This window comes from Camelus bactrianus, chromosome 22, assembly GCF_048773025.1.
Source record: "Camelus bactrianus isolate YW-2024 breed Bactrian camel chromosome 22, ASM4877302v1, whole genome shotgun sequence".
In the NCBI taxonomy this organism is placed as follows: Eukaryota; Metazoa; Chordata; class Mammalia; order Artiodactyla; family Camelidae; genus Camelus; species Camelus bactrianus.
Window position 1 is genome coordinate 10,944,358 of NC_133560.1, and position 13,805 is coordinate 10,958,162.

At 46.3% G+C, this 13,805-nt stretch overlaps 2 protein-coding genes across 2 annotated transcripts in view; one reads left to right on the plus strand and one right to left on the minus strand.

Annotated features, from left to right (window-relative positions):
- Positions 1 to 3,320: 3,320 nt before the first annotated feature.
- On the minus strand, positions 3,321 to 9,186 carry EFCAB9 (EF-hand calcium binding domain 9). The gene is made up of 4 exons (XM_010972314.3): positions 7,312 to 9,186; positions 5,628 to 5,776; positions 4,676 to 4,852; positions 3,321 to 3,934 (listed from the first exon to the last, which is right to left on the minus strand). The coding sequence occupies exons 1-4, from the start codon at positions 7,445 to 7,447 to the stop codon at positions 3,743 to 3,745; spliced, it is 654 nt and encodes a 217-aa protein (XP_010970616.2). The 5' UTR covers positions 7,448 to 9,186; the 3' UTR covers positions 3,321 to 3,742.
- Positions 9,187 to 9,417: 231 nt separating this feature from the next.
- The window catches only part of STK10 (serine/threonine kinase 10), a 106,270-nt gene continuing 101,882 nt past the window's right edge, over positions 9,418 to 13,805 (plus strand). The window contains exon 1 of the mRNA XM_074350289.1: positions 9,418 to 9,791. Within this exon, the coding sequence (XP_074206390.1) occupies positions 9,636 to 9,791 (156 nt within the window). The 5' untranslated portion in view covers positions 9,418 to 9,635. The remainder of the gene's footprint in view (positions 9,792 to 13,805) is intronic.

The following is a 13,805-nucleotide window of genomic DNA, read 5'->3' on the forward strand; positions in this document are numbered from 1 at the left end:
CTCCACAATAAGAGTAATCTGCTTCATTCTGATAAAACCTTTAAAAAGGTTGTCCCTCTTTTCAAAACCTCGGCTCAGTAAATAGCTAGTTCATTATCACCAAACTTAGGCTCTGTTGTGTTAAACTATACATGGTCAGTGTTAGATATGCTTTATTTGCTGCATTGAAATCTTGGTCGATATTGGGTTGTTGGTTTTTTCATTTTTAAGAATCATGTTGTAAACCAAAGCTCATAATTCAGTTTTTCAGAAGCACTGAGCTCATTTCTTGATCCATTTTGGATCAAAATAGGTGATACATGGGGAAAAAAAATCCAGGCTACCAAAGTGAAAAGCCTCTCTTCCACTCCTGTTCTTCATCTCCTGCTTGTTCTCCCCAGACGTGACAGCTGTTGCCAGTTTCCTGGGTCTCTTTAAAATACTCTGAGCACGGTGGTTCTCAGACTTGAGCATGCAACAGAAGTAACCTGGAAGGCTTATTAAAGCGCAGGTTGCTGGGCTCTTCCCCCAGCGGTTCCAAATTAGTAGGTGTGAGTTGGACCCAGTCGTTCGCATTTCTAAAAGTTCCCAGGTGCTGCTGCTGCTGCTAGTCTGGGGATCCCAGCGTGAGAACCCCTGCTCTAGTGTATATGCCTATATCCACCCACCTTACCCTGTTTCTTTCCATAAATGTGCTATTCTATACATTTGATTTTTCTCTAACATGACGAATCTTAGAGATTGTTCCACGTAGGTCGAGCTAGATCCGCTTCGTTCCTCTGACGGCTGCAGTGGTATTCCATTGTTTGCAGTGCCATGGTATTTCAGACTCTTAATTCTGGTCAGCCTGGCTGTTTCCAGTCTCGCTGCTGCAAACCATGCTGCTGTGAAAAGTCCTTTTCCATAGCTACATCTTTGCATCTGTGTATACCTGCAGAACACGCTCCTGAAGAGGGAGCATTGCTACGTGAAACAGTATTCATGTTTAGAGAGCAGAGGTGCTGAATGGCCCTCCACATAGGTTGTACAGTTTAATACTAACGCAGTGTGACTGCTCTTACTTTCCTATACCCTTGACCGACTTTTTGATCCTTGACAATCTAGGTAAAAACCTGTGTCCTGTGTTTTTACTTCTGAGGGTTTTTTTCTTTGTGTAAAATTTAGCATTTTACTGTATATTTTAAGGCCATTTGTTCTTTTTTCCTGTGAATTGTCTGTTTGCCCATATTCCTAGTGCATTTTGGTCTTTAGTCTCTATTTTTTTATAGTAAGGAGATTAGTCATTTTCTGTCATGTATTATGATGTTTTTTGTGTAACTTACCATGTGCAAATGTTAGGTTTTTGCATGGTCACATCTATCAGTCTTGTATTTTATGGCATCTTTTTTTTTCCCTCCTAACTTCAAAAATTCTTACCCACTGAGATTATAAAAAAATTTGTCTGTTTTTAGTATTTCTTTTATGATTTCATTATCTGGAGTTTATTTGGGTGCAAGGAATAGAGTAATAGCCCAGACTTATTTTCTTTCCAGATAGCTAGTTAGCTATCCCACTTTACCAGATCAACTTATTGAATAATTCTCATATGTTTTTTTCTTATCAATGTGAAAAAAACTACTATTTTACGATAATTTTTTATACTTTTTTAATGGCCTTTTGTTGCTAATTGGATGGATTAACAAATATATCCATATCTACCTCCAATTCTCCAATGCCACGCTTTAGTATTTACTTATGGAAAAGAGAAAAGAGGAGAAATGTGGCTGTATCCCTTGCTATAGCCAATCTCCTGTGAATTTTGTCCTCTTGCTCTGTAGGGACAGCTGACAGACGTAACTGCCCATGTCAGCAGGTGTCGGCAAAGTTGGTTTGGCCTTTTTTAATCTTTGTGTTTAACATAAGGCTTGTGAGAGCTAAGAACTAGTGCAAGAGACGTTCTTTCACTTTGCTTAGGTAGCCCTCTCTCAGATTCTTTCCTCTTTACAGCTGATGTAGACTGTGGAGGAACCAGTCCCATGGCCCTGGGCTGAAACTGGACTCATCTCTTCAGCCAAGCCTGCTGTTCACCTGCCCCCTGCAAGTGCTCCTCCTCGACCTACTGCCTAGGCTTCTGAAGAAATACGTGCTTTCTTGACCAAGTAATTCTAACATAGCTGTGACATAGAAACAATGCAGAGTGTTACTGCCATTCGAAAACATAGCTAAACGTGCTTGGTCTAAACTCTACCCTTAAAAGCACAGTGGATTAATTCACTGTGGAGACAGTGAAACTTAACTGAAGCATCTGGACGCACACCTACAAATACACATTTAAAAAAAATTTAAGTCACATAATGTAATTGAGAAAGAAGGCCTAAAGTGGACACTGACAGACTGGCTTCTTTGTCGTACCCCTAGTCCCCAAAGCACCACTTTAACTGGTGCAGCTGAATTTTAGTTTTCACACTGAGTTTCGCCTCTCAGAGCTAAATGCTCAGTCTCCTGATTACATTCTAGAAGCACCCAGTTTATGAAAAAGCTCTCAAAAGGATTTTTTTTTTAATCTAATAGATCACGGTGCTTTTTATAATCACCTTGATGATTTCCAGGGAGGAGGGGGTAACTACCAGCTCATTCCTGAAACAAGTTTGACTCATGAACAGACAGTCTTAGCTGAGCAATATTCTTGTCTGGTGCACGGACAAAGTGATTTTCGGTGATTATTCAGTGCTCTGGAACTCGCTGAATGCCTTACGGTCAGTTACATTGCATAATGTATCCTTAACAGATTCTTGGTTTGTAGTAAAGGAGCTGTGTTTCTTTACTTGCCAAACTTGTTCCTCAGAAATCTATGCTAGAAGGAGATGTGGTGATTAGCATTATGCAGAAGGGAGTTCTGAGCCATGAAATGCTAAACAAGCTGCTAACACTGGAGTGTTACTCAGATCGCTTGCTCTAAGCACAAGCATCTAATTGATTGATCTTGGATGTGAATTCTGGTCCTACCACTAGTAAGTCGTGTGCTCGGATAAGTTTCTTGATCTTGACACTTCAATTTCCTCCCTGTAAGTTGAGGATAACACCTAATTCACAGGGTTAGGACGACAAAGTCATTTATCTCAAGCACCTGCCTTACCCATAGCAAGCACTTGCTAAATGGTGGTTATCCTTAATGTCACAGTGCAACCAGGTAGAGAGGATTCACAAGCCCCGAGCTAAAAACACTTAAAAATTATTCAAGGGGTTAATTACACAAAAAATTAAAATTATACAAGGGCATGTAATAATTATTTTACCCTAGTAGATTCAGTCCAGTTGCTTAAGCCCCTAACTGGTCGAAGAATAACTCAAGTCTAGGAAGAACACAGTCCCCATATCCTTAAAAGGCAGTTTCCCTTATGGTTAGAAGCATTTCACCACTTGCCATTTGAAGTTTGTTTTTGCCTCAGGATTGGGAGGATAGAAAAGATTCCGAAAGCATGGGCCAATAGTGACAAATACTGGGAAAGCGTCACCTTCCAACTGCTTAGCCCCGGCGAGAGTTGGTAATTATGCGGATGCACAGGGAGGGACTTAGTGGGCAGGGTTGATCTGCAAAGCAGCAGCAGAACTGGGGCGTGTCAACAAAGAGAAGGTGGTTACTTCACATTATTGTGGGTCATACGTGAGGTCCAAAGGTTATGAAAGTTAAGAACCTGCTGACTGAGGGGCATTCATCTATACCTTGCATGTGTAAAAACGCAAAGACATCCACTTTGACGTTCTAAATTTATTTTTAGATATGTTAAAAGTTGTAATTACTTAAACTTTCAGATCCATTTATTCCATGACTCACTCTTGGGCTCGCATTAACTTGACGTGACGCTTTCTTTTTGATGAGAGCTTTCTCTTTCTTCTCTCTCTTTGCTTTCTGCCTCTCCTGGTATTTGTCCATGGAGAAGATAGTAAACAGCTTAAATTCCTTGTAATTAATACGCTTATGTTGGAGGGAAAAAAGAAAAATTATTTCAGGGAGAATTTGATACTTTATTTCAGATGACGGCAGGACTGTAATCATGTCACATTTAAAAACCTGGAAACTTTATTAGAGAGGCCCAGTATTTAGGACATAATTATAGTCTGTAGTTTAGGAGCCAGGAACAGAGAGTCTATTGTTGACTCTGAAGGCACCGAGGGTCACTTTCTTAGTTCTGTGTCAAGTCCAGACGCGTCAGGCTGCCATCTGAGCTTCTCCACAGTGAGAGCCAGCTTTTTAAACCTTAGCTGTCACTTGCTTCCCCAACACAGACTTCCTCTTTAAATAGGCAGGATTCCCTTTCTTTACCATAGTTGTTTTTTCCTGGGGTTTTTACTTACGTGTTCCCACCCAAGAATTTCTTCCTTTCTACTTATTCAGATCTATAAACCCATCCCCCAAGACCACAACTCCTGCCATGTTAATGTTTCCTTCTTTAAACTTGTAAACAAAATGTCCTTAAAATTTTTCTGCAATTTCTATAATTTTCTATCCACGTTATATGACGTAGCAGTTAGTTATTCAAACCTCTCTCCCCCTCAGGCCTATAAATCTCCAGTTTTCCCAATCCCAGCACCATGACGTGCTCCAGCAGGTCTTTCCCACCCTCCTCCTCACCCATCTCTCCTGTAGGTAGCAGGACATTGTCCTCCACCTTTGGACAGAGGGGCTGCCACACCACACGTTGGGATCGGCACTTACGCGGTCACCTGAGATGTCGAAGTTACGGCAGAGTTCTCTAAGTTGCTGTTTTCTAATATTGAAGAGAAAGTTGTACGTGTGGAAGTTGGCTGGGCCAATTTTCAGCTCCCCCTTCACGTCAAGCAGCTCAAAAACAGGCCGGGAATGGCGGAAAATAAATTGCTCTCCCAAGTGGTTCTATTTTGAGAGAAATATGTAAGAAAAGGAACGGTGCTGTTGGCGCTACTTTCTAAACTTGCTGCATCAAGACAGTCGCTAGTCCATTCCCTAGAGAGCTTAAAGACAAAGGGCAGAGTCACAGCAGCTCAGGGTTGAGGGGGTTCTGTGGTCAGTGTACCAAGTCCTGTGCCAGCGCCTGCATTCAGGGGGCACTGACGCCCCCTGCAGTGACTAGGTCTGCGGGACAGAGCTCTGGTTGCTAGAATGCATTTCCTTCATGTTCCCTGAAAATCTACTTACGGAAATTGCGGCACTGGTAATAAAATGATGAAGACACACGGTGCCTTTCCTCGAGGAGTGGGGAATAGGTAAATACACACTAGGAGTGTGTGCAAGGTAAGGTGGGAACCCGAAGAAGGGCGTTTCTCGTCTCCACCATTCATCTCTTTCAGAAAATTCTCTGAAAAGGGATCATTGAGGGAGAGAGGCTTTGGGATTACCAGTGATTATTTAAAACCCACCAGCTAAAACGGGCAAGGAAGGGCATGCCAAGAAGGGACCCAACAGGGTGAGACCGGCTCTTTAGGAAGGCAGTGTGGGGAGGGAGGCTGGGTAGCCTTAGGGGATTTCTAGGTTATAGGTGGACCATTTAAGAACCAAAAGTAGTTCTCCCCTCATTTCTTTCCTTCCTGTTCCAAGTGAAAAGAAAAAGTCTGATGCACTTTTTACCTGTAGCAAAATGGTGGCAGCAGCCAGGCTCTGCCCCTGCCCCAGAGCCTGACTCGTCACTCACCTCCTGTGCTAGCAGTATGCAAACCAGCATGTAGAACTGGTCAAAACCAATCTCGCCCTCGGCGTTCCAGTCCAGCATGTTGAACACAGTTGTGATCTGCTTCCGTTTCAAGTCAGTTACATGATTAAGGAAGTGGTAGAACAGTATATCTGTTGGGGTCGGGGGCCAGGGAGGGGGAGACAAGATGGATTTTTCTGAAACAGTTCCAAAATGCTAAACACCTAGGAGTCACATAGATAGTAGTCATGTTGAAAGCTTGTTGACCCAGCAATGGTAATAAATAGTTTGTTTTGGCTTTGCCACGATACCTTCCACAATTCCTCAAACCCTAATTGCCCTTGGGCTGTGTGGAAAAGCACTATGCCTGGACTTGCGGAGATGGAGATAGTGGATAGGGCTGGGCTTGGTTTCTGAGCCCAGCAGTACGCTCGACGGAGCACACAGATGCGTATACGTAACCAATGAAAGTCTCAAAGTGCTCCTCGTACGTGGGAGGAAGAGCTTGATTCTCAGTGGGGACCCAGGACACTTTATTGCAAAAGCTGGCTTTTCACCTGGGCCTTTCACTTGAGATAATTAAAAGGAGAAATTCAAAACTCATCCCTCTTCTATAAAACTTAAGGCTGTGCCTTCACTCTTTCAGGTCATCATCCAGTCCCTTGGTGACCAGAAGACAGGAACATGACTTTACCTCTCAGGTGTTGCATCACCAGGGAGTGGTTTGGTTGCCAGGGAGAGCAAACTCAGCTCAGCAAACTCCAGTGAGACTCAGAGTGTGGGTTTTGGAGTCAGAAACCCTTGGGTTTCAGTCCCAGCTCTTCTGTTTACATCTGGGTGCCTTACCGTTGCCTTATCTAGGACTGGATTATCTGTTGTGGGGACTTGGTGACATACTGTGTATAAATCTACATGTAAAGAGAAAAACTGAGACATGAAAGTATGAAAAAATGAAGGTGTCTATTTTATAAAGCTTGAACTCTTTAAAAAATCTTTATGGAAGAAACTATTGGTAAATGACTTTTCTCTCTCTCAGGTCACAATGAATGGATAGGACACCTTACTTAAACCCAGTCCTTAAAAAAAAAAAAAAAAAACTAAAGTATTTTAACTGATCTATTAGTTTGTGCACTCAAAGGCAGGGTCAAGATCGTCAACACGTTTTGGTCACTCCCGAGTACCAAGAAGTAGAAGGGATCTTGCAGATTATCTGTTCAACCTCCCATTCGATAGGTGAAAAGTCTTGCTGAGGGAGAGTCTTGGGGGTTAATGCCTGAGTGGGACTCAGCCCCCAGGAATAACTGTAATAGTAATGAACACTTATTAAACCCTTATGGTGGCCAGGCACTGAGCTAAGTATTTCCATACATTATCTCACTTAGTTATTCTTTTTCCAACTGTGAGAGGGACTCCATTATTAGAAGCCTCACAGATGAAGCAAATGAGACTTAAAAAAGATGACATTCTCCATATCATGAGGGAGTCATGGGTGGAGCCAGAATCTAACCCCAGAGCAACTTCATCCTCCTCACCAAACTGCTATCCAGTCTCAGGTGGCGATTTTTCTCTGTGCTTCATTTAGAAGTTAAAACAGATAACTGTTAATGAAGCAGTTTCTGTAAGTTTTCCTGCACATTAGTTAAAAACCGGGTAATGACCCAAAGGAAACATCTCTGAAAGTACCGACCATTCAAGGTGTTCTTGCGGTGCACGTCAAGAAGGTGGAAATAATCCACCAAGGCCTTCACATTTCTCACGGATAATAAGCAGTATAGTTTGTCCAGATAGAGGTACCACAGAAACGATCCTTTCTTCAGTTTCATCGTGGTGCCCTTTAAGCAGAAGGCTCTGGCACCCTGGAGTAAAATAGAGAATTCTGCCTCGGAACTAGAATGTTGGGTAGAGAGAAGCTCTGGTAATAAAGGATTTCCTAGGTCAAAACATCATAGGAAAGAGTCAATAAATTAAAATTGCTTCCTCCAGTTCTCCAGCTTTGCTGTGGATGTTTATTGTCCTCAATCTCTTGTTACCTTGATTATCCCTCTGTCACTAAATATAACCAGCTGTAAACTGAAATCACAGGCTGTTTAGAAATGGAGAGAGTGTACACATGAAAGCCTGTATTAGGCAGCCAAAGTAGTTCTCAGAGGAGTATTTATAGCCCAAATGCATTTATGAGAAAACAAAATAATCTAAATACACAAAAAAGTACTAAAAGAACCTAGAATAAGTACAATCAAATAAAAGCAAAGAGAGAAGGAACTTTTTAAAGACCAAAGTACAAATCAACGAACCAAAAAACAAAGCAGGAAACTTGGTTAGTATAACCAGCACCTTCTCTTTTCTTTGATGTTCTTTATAATAGAGGATTTCAAACACATCCAAATGTAGATGAATAATTAGTAATAAACCTACGTGTAACAATTACCCAGCTTCAACTATTATCAGTCAACTCAGGGCCAATCTTGTTTCATTTATATCCCCGCTCCCACCGAACCACCATCACTTCTTTTAGTGATAAAGACTCTCTGCAGTCTAACCACTCATTAAGCTGTGGGGATGTTTCAAAGTGTTTGGCAAACTACTCAGGGAGCCCTTTGTGCAGACCACCACCAGTACCCCAGGCTTCTGCAGTGGCTTTCCAAATTTAGAACTATACTTGGTGTTTGCCTGCTGCTCAGGAAGGGATGAAAACTCCTCAACATGGACATTCTCTGTAGGGATAGGGACGGTTGGAGTGTGACATTCTTTGAGACTCGAGTTACTGTAACAAGCGTTGTAGACTGCCCACCCCTCAGCACTCTCCTTTTGGAAACCCACTAAGTAGACTCAGATAAAATGTAACTGCCCTGGAGACAGTTAACAGTGGCAGGTAAAAACAGCCCGGATGAGAATGATGGTGATCAAAGAAGACTTGTTTGTTTGTTTTTGCGGGGGAGTTAGGCAGGAAGACTTCAGTTCTATGTATACTGAGCTTATTTAAAAAAAAATTTTTTTTGGGAAATTAAGCATAAGAAAGTTTTTGGTTAATAGGGAAATGTATCTGAAGAGCCTTCATGAAGCATGTGATAAATAAGTCCCCGAGGAGCTCTTCTCCCAACCCTGTAACCCTGGCCGGTTTGTGGATCTCGGTGGGGCAGAGTCCCTGGGAAGCAGGAAGCAAGCCGGGGAGCCTGGGCCTCCAGGGACTGGCCACGGTCGCAACGGCGTAGCGCTTCCCGCGCTAGGAGGCAGCACCGCGCCGAGGAATCTGCACTGGATCCGCCAGCAGGATCTGTAGCCCGGGGCTGGTGCCCTCGCCTGCCGGGCGCCCCCACCTGAAAAGTGGGCGCGAGCAAAGCAGCCTCGCTGAGTAGTTGGGGGGCAGACTCAATGATTAATGCGGGTTCGCCTTCTAGGTCTTTGGACAACAATCAGTGGGCGCTCGAGAAAAATCAATTCGCTTCCCCTCTCGAGCCCACAAAACTTTTGGGAGCCACGAGACGCGGTGGGCCTCCCAGTCCCGGGATGGTCCCGCCGAAAGGTCCCCTAAAGCTCTCCAAAGCCTAGTCCTTAGCTCGCGGGCGCGCTACGGCGCGCGGGGGACTACAGTTTCCAGAGTGCCCTGCGGCGACGGGCGGAGCCCGGAGCGCCCGCAGCCAATTAGGGGGTCTCCGGGCGCTGCCGGAGAGGGGCAGGTGGAGCCGGCCGGGTGGGCGGGCGCGGGGCCGGGTCCCGGGAACGCGTCCGGGAGCTTGAGGGCTGGGCGGGGGCTCGGCTTGAGCGCGGCCGGCATCAGGAGGCGGCCCGGGGACGGGACAGAGCGGGGGCGGGGACCTTGGCTGCGGCCGCCTGCGCGGTTCCGGGTGCTCCTGCTGCGCGCAGCCCAGGGCGCACTTGACCTGGGTCGGGCTGCGGGAAAGGGCGGGTCTGGGGAGAACCCCCTAGCGCCGCGGCGTCCTCCAGCTCCTCCTCCTCGCGGCCGCCGGAGCCCCAGCCCGAGCGCTAGCCGGCTCCACCTCGCCCCCAGCCATGGCTTTAGCCAATTTCCGCCGCATCCTGCGACTGTCTACCTTCGAGAAGAGAAAGTCCCGCGAATATGAACACGTACGCCGGGACGTGGACCCCAACGAGGTGTGGGAGATCGTGGGCGAGCTGGGCGACGGTGCCTTCGGCAAGGTTTACAAGGTGAGGGCGCTGGGGGTAGGTGGCCCGAGGCGCGTGGAGCGGCTCCGGAAGCAAGGGGCGCTGGCCCTGGTCAGTTTGGCCACGATCCGGAAGACTGTAGAGGGGCTCCCCGGCCCCGAACTCTGGGTTCTAGGCTCCCGACCTGGTGACCCTTGTTCTTTGCGGGTTGGGAGTGGTGATGGTGGTACCCTCACTCAGCCCAGCCGAGTCCCTGCGCGCCAGACGCCTCCTCTGGGCAGGGCTGCTGTCCCCGAGCTAAGTTTCTGAGCACTTCCTGTGCGCCCCGCACGGCTCTCGGCGCCGCAGGGGGAGACAAAGGGGCGCTTACAGGACTTTAGCATCCGAGACGAGACATCCGCGGTAAACCTGTGATACTAGGAATACTTTTTAAGAGATGCCACCCAGATCCTGGTGAGAATACCGAAGCGATGGAGATAGAGAAGCTCGGCTGCATCTGGAAGGGTCGAGACCGGTTAAGTTGGGGACACATCTGAAGCCAGAGACGGGAGAGACAGGAAAGGGTGGGAGGTCTCCAGAGAGGTGAGGCTTGGAAATGTGGGTTGGGCAGAGGGGGGAGGTCAAAGCCTCGTGAATCCTGCGCTGCAGGGATCAGATTTGATTCTGTAGATGAGTCACAGCTGGGGAGTCTCTCAGACTGCAGTCACCTTTCCCCTAGAGGAGTGGAAGCCGGAGAGCATTTGTGGAGGGGTAGGTGGGGCAGAGTGGATTAATTCTAGACACGCTTGCAGCAGGTCAGTATCTAGTTCCTGCTCCACAAACCAGGTTTGTGAACAAATTCTGAGTTGCTGAGTCCTGTTGGGGACCCAGACACTTAGGGCTTGACACCGCCCTTTCCGTGATCTTTCCTCCAGGAAACCGTTTACTGAGAGAAACCAACATGTTAAGCTTGTGGTACCTCCAGATGGTCACCTCCTTCCTGAGCCACCATCACCCTCTTTGGGGGCGCTTGTGGCTTATAGACTACTCTGACCTCAGGATTGCCCTTTTAGGAGGCTAGACCACAGAGAGGGCTTCTCTACCCTCCCCTGGTCAAGACGTGCTCTCTTTGCCTTGAAAGTAGCCTAGAGCTTAGTTACCAAAATGTAGTCCTTGGACGGGTAGCATCAGCATCTCTGGGGAGCTGGCCAGAAATGCAGAATCTCAGGCCTCACCCAGACCTACTTAATTAGGATCTGCATTTTAACAAGCCCCCCAGCTGGTTGTTAAGCACATTAAGTTAGAGAAACACGGCTCTAGGGGCAATTTTGAGGCCAACCAGGCCCATCTGGATGCCTGTTTTGTTACCTTACCACCTCCTCTCTGAGCCGGCACTTCCTGTGAGAGGGTAGAACCCCCACTGAGCAAAGGTTTTGTGGTTGGAGAGGCCAGCCTCTGTCACACTCATACCCGTGGCTCTCTGCTGCCTGAATTTGCTGCCCTTCTCTGCCTGAGGGTTCTTACGTCTTGGAGGGTAGCCAGCGTATTCTTCACTCACACATCTTTTCTTTACCCTTCTCAGAGCTGCATCTTCCTCCCAGTGGCTCCAGGAAGCTGTCCTCAGCCTTGCGGCTCTCCCAGGACACCCTGCCAGTGTCCTTGCCTTCCCCGGGTGGAGCATGCTCTTCTAGGCGTGCTCTGACCACCATGAGGGCAGCTGGACCCTTGACCAGCTCCCGACATCCTCCACTTTCTCCAGAAGGTTCACTCGGTGTTTTTAGTGCGTGCTGCTGGATCTCACTAGTGGTTGTTCTCTGTTAGGGGCTGGCTTTCAATTGCAGTCTTGTCTCCGTCCCCTAATGCATCCTGGCTTCATATGATTCATTTTCTTTCAAACCTAAATGCAGGACTTTGCTTCTAGGCTGGTAAGATTTCCCCTTGTCAGTTTCGATCGTCATTTCTGCCTGCTTTAGCCCCCAGAACTCCCCTGTACTACCCTGGAAGTTTCATACAAAGGAGCCCATCTGATTCACAAGTTATTTTGTCTCCTCCTGGTTCTCCAGGGCACATGGACCCTTTTGAAAGTGAGTCTAGTGCTCAAAGCTGTGAGCTGACTGTGCCACAGCTCAAGACCCCCCCACCTCCAAACCTATGATTTTCTCACAATTAAAACAAGGGAAAGCTAGGCTAGGAGAGCTGTGTGATGGCTGATACACCTGGACAATTCATTATGTTCCCTGCCTGGCTTTAGTGTGTGACCCTCTGATCTAACTCAGCCTTGTGTTATGTGCAAGAACACCTTGGCCCAGGGTGAGGAGGGACGAGAACTCGAGGCTCTGGGCTGAGTTTCCAGCTGAGGAAGACCCATCTTGGATCAGAGATCGCTGTGACTGGTCTCTCCCACCCTGGAGAGGTGCTGCGTACTCAGCCCCTTCTGGTTGAAGTTGAAGCAGGTATTCCTTTACTAAAAACTCTAATCTTGGACCATAACTCCTTCCCCATTTCAGTGTTCTCAGGCATGGCCATCTTGGCAGCAGAGGCTAGAGGTTCTGCCTAGGTGGTGGCCGCCACCAGAACTTCCATTTTGACAGGGCACTTGGGTAACCAGTTGGCGGTGAGCTGGGGAAGGGATGGCCGGCACCATCTCCTCTCCCTGTCCCAGATCTGGCAGATTTTTCTCCTGGCAGCCTAGGTGGTGAAGGCCTTCCTGAGGATTTCCCTGGTGTCGAAGCCATAGAAATCCCAATTTGTCAGAAGCTTGTCAGGGTCGGACTCTGAGTACGGATTTCCAGACGAGTGTCTTGCAGAGGCTCAGAACCTAATAAACATGAGCAGCCTCACGATAAGGAGCCTCTTTTTCTTTCTTCTCCTTGATAAGCCATCAGTTGATCTTGGGAGGAAAAAAGGGAGTGTAGGATTGATTTTTGTGCTATGTCAATTTGATTCTCAAATTGATTTCCAAAGAAAATGGTCTCAATTTCATTACTAGATACAAAGTAAAAGTCATAAGCTATACTGTTTCAAAATTCTTGTCCTTAAAAATAATCTTTATTCTGAAGACAGGATGGAAAGGGAAGTGTTTGATACAGTGTTTAATGGAAAAAAGCTGCCTAGGGAAGGGTGTGCTGGCTCTCATAGCTGTGGGTGAAACAGGTCCTTACATGCCGGACACAGACAGGGAGCATGTGGTCGTGAAGAGCTTGCGTTAGCAGGCTGAGATGTTTTTCTGCTTCTTGAAAATTGCTTTAGTTGTGATTTATGTTATCTTTACGCTTTTAAAAGGTTTATGATTTTGCAAAATTAGGAGTAAAGTACAAATTTAAAAAAATTTTTAATTAGAAAAGAAAAAAAATTACCCTGTCTCATCAATTGCTGTTGACAATCTGATGTATTTCCTTCCAGGCTTAGTTGATTTTTATGGAGAAAAAGATTTTTTAGTGCAGGGTTTTGATCATGCCTACCTACAGCGTTTATGCCATCTTTCATTCTGAAAGCTTCATCCTGTATTATTCTAAATGCTTCGCACAGACCTTCTGGGATGCCTCAGTGCCCCCATGATCTTAATCTTCTTGGATATTTAAGGAATCCCCACACTTTTTTTTTTTTTTTACTAGTAAGTTAAAATTGATTAAATGCATATCATGTGCCAGGCGCTATGCTTAGCCCTTTACATAATACAGTTCTGCTGTAATGTAAATTTGCCTTCCTAAAAATCCCCGAACTGTGCAAAATCATGCAATAAAAATCAGAAGCCTTGTGAGAAAAATGGGGCTAAGGGCATGACACTCAAAAACGTCACCTGGAGCACGTTAGAAAAAAAAAGAAAAGATAGGAACCTAAAAGCAAGCAGCACAGTTTACCCAGGTTTTGCAGATAAGAAACACAAAATTGTTACAACTGCCAGCTAAACATTGGCACTTGCCACCTGCCTCTGCAAGGGCTGGGTCCCGTTGGCACTTGCCGTCCACCTCTGCTTGGATTAACTCACGCGCTGCTGCAGCTGCCGACCTCCAACACACTCTGAACGGAGTTCAGGGCTGAGATCAGGAATGCAGAGCTCCATGCTCTGGGAAAACT

Bases quoted from the DNA above. Each gene is read 5' to 3' on its own strand.
- EFCAB9 (XM_010972314.3), bottom strand. From the start codon at position 7,447: ATGAAACTGAAGAAAGGATCGTTTCTGTGGTACCTCTATCTGGACAAA. The intron at 5,777-7,311 runs GTCGGTACTTTC...CGACCCCAACAG, and splicing joins CCGCAAGAACACCTTGAATG to ATATACTGTTCTACCACTTC. The intron at 4,853-5,627 runs GTGAGTGACGAG...CTCTCAAAATAG, and splicing joins GCATACTGCTAGCACAGGAG to AACCACTTGGGAGAGCAATT.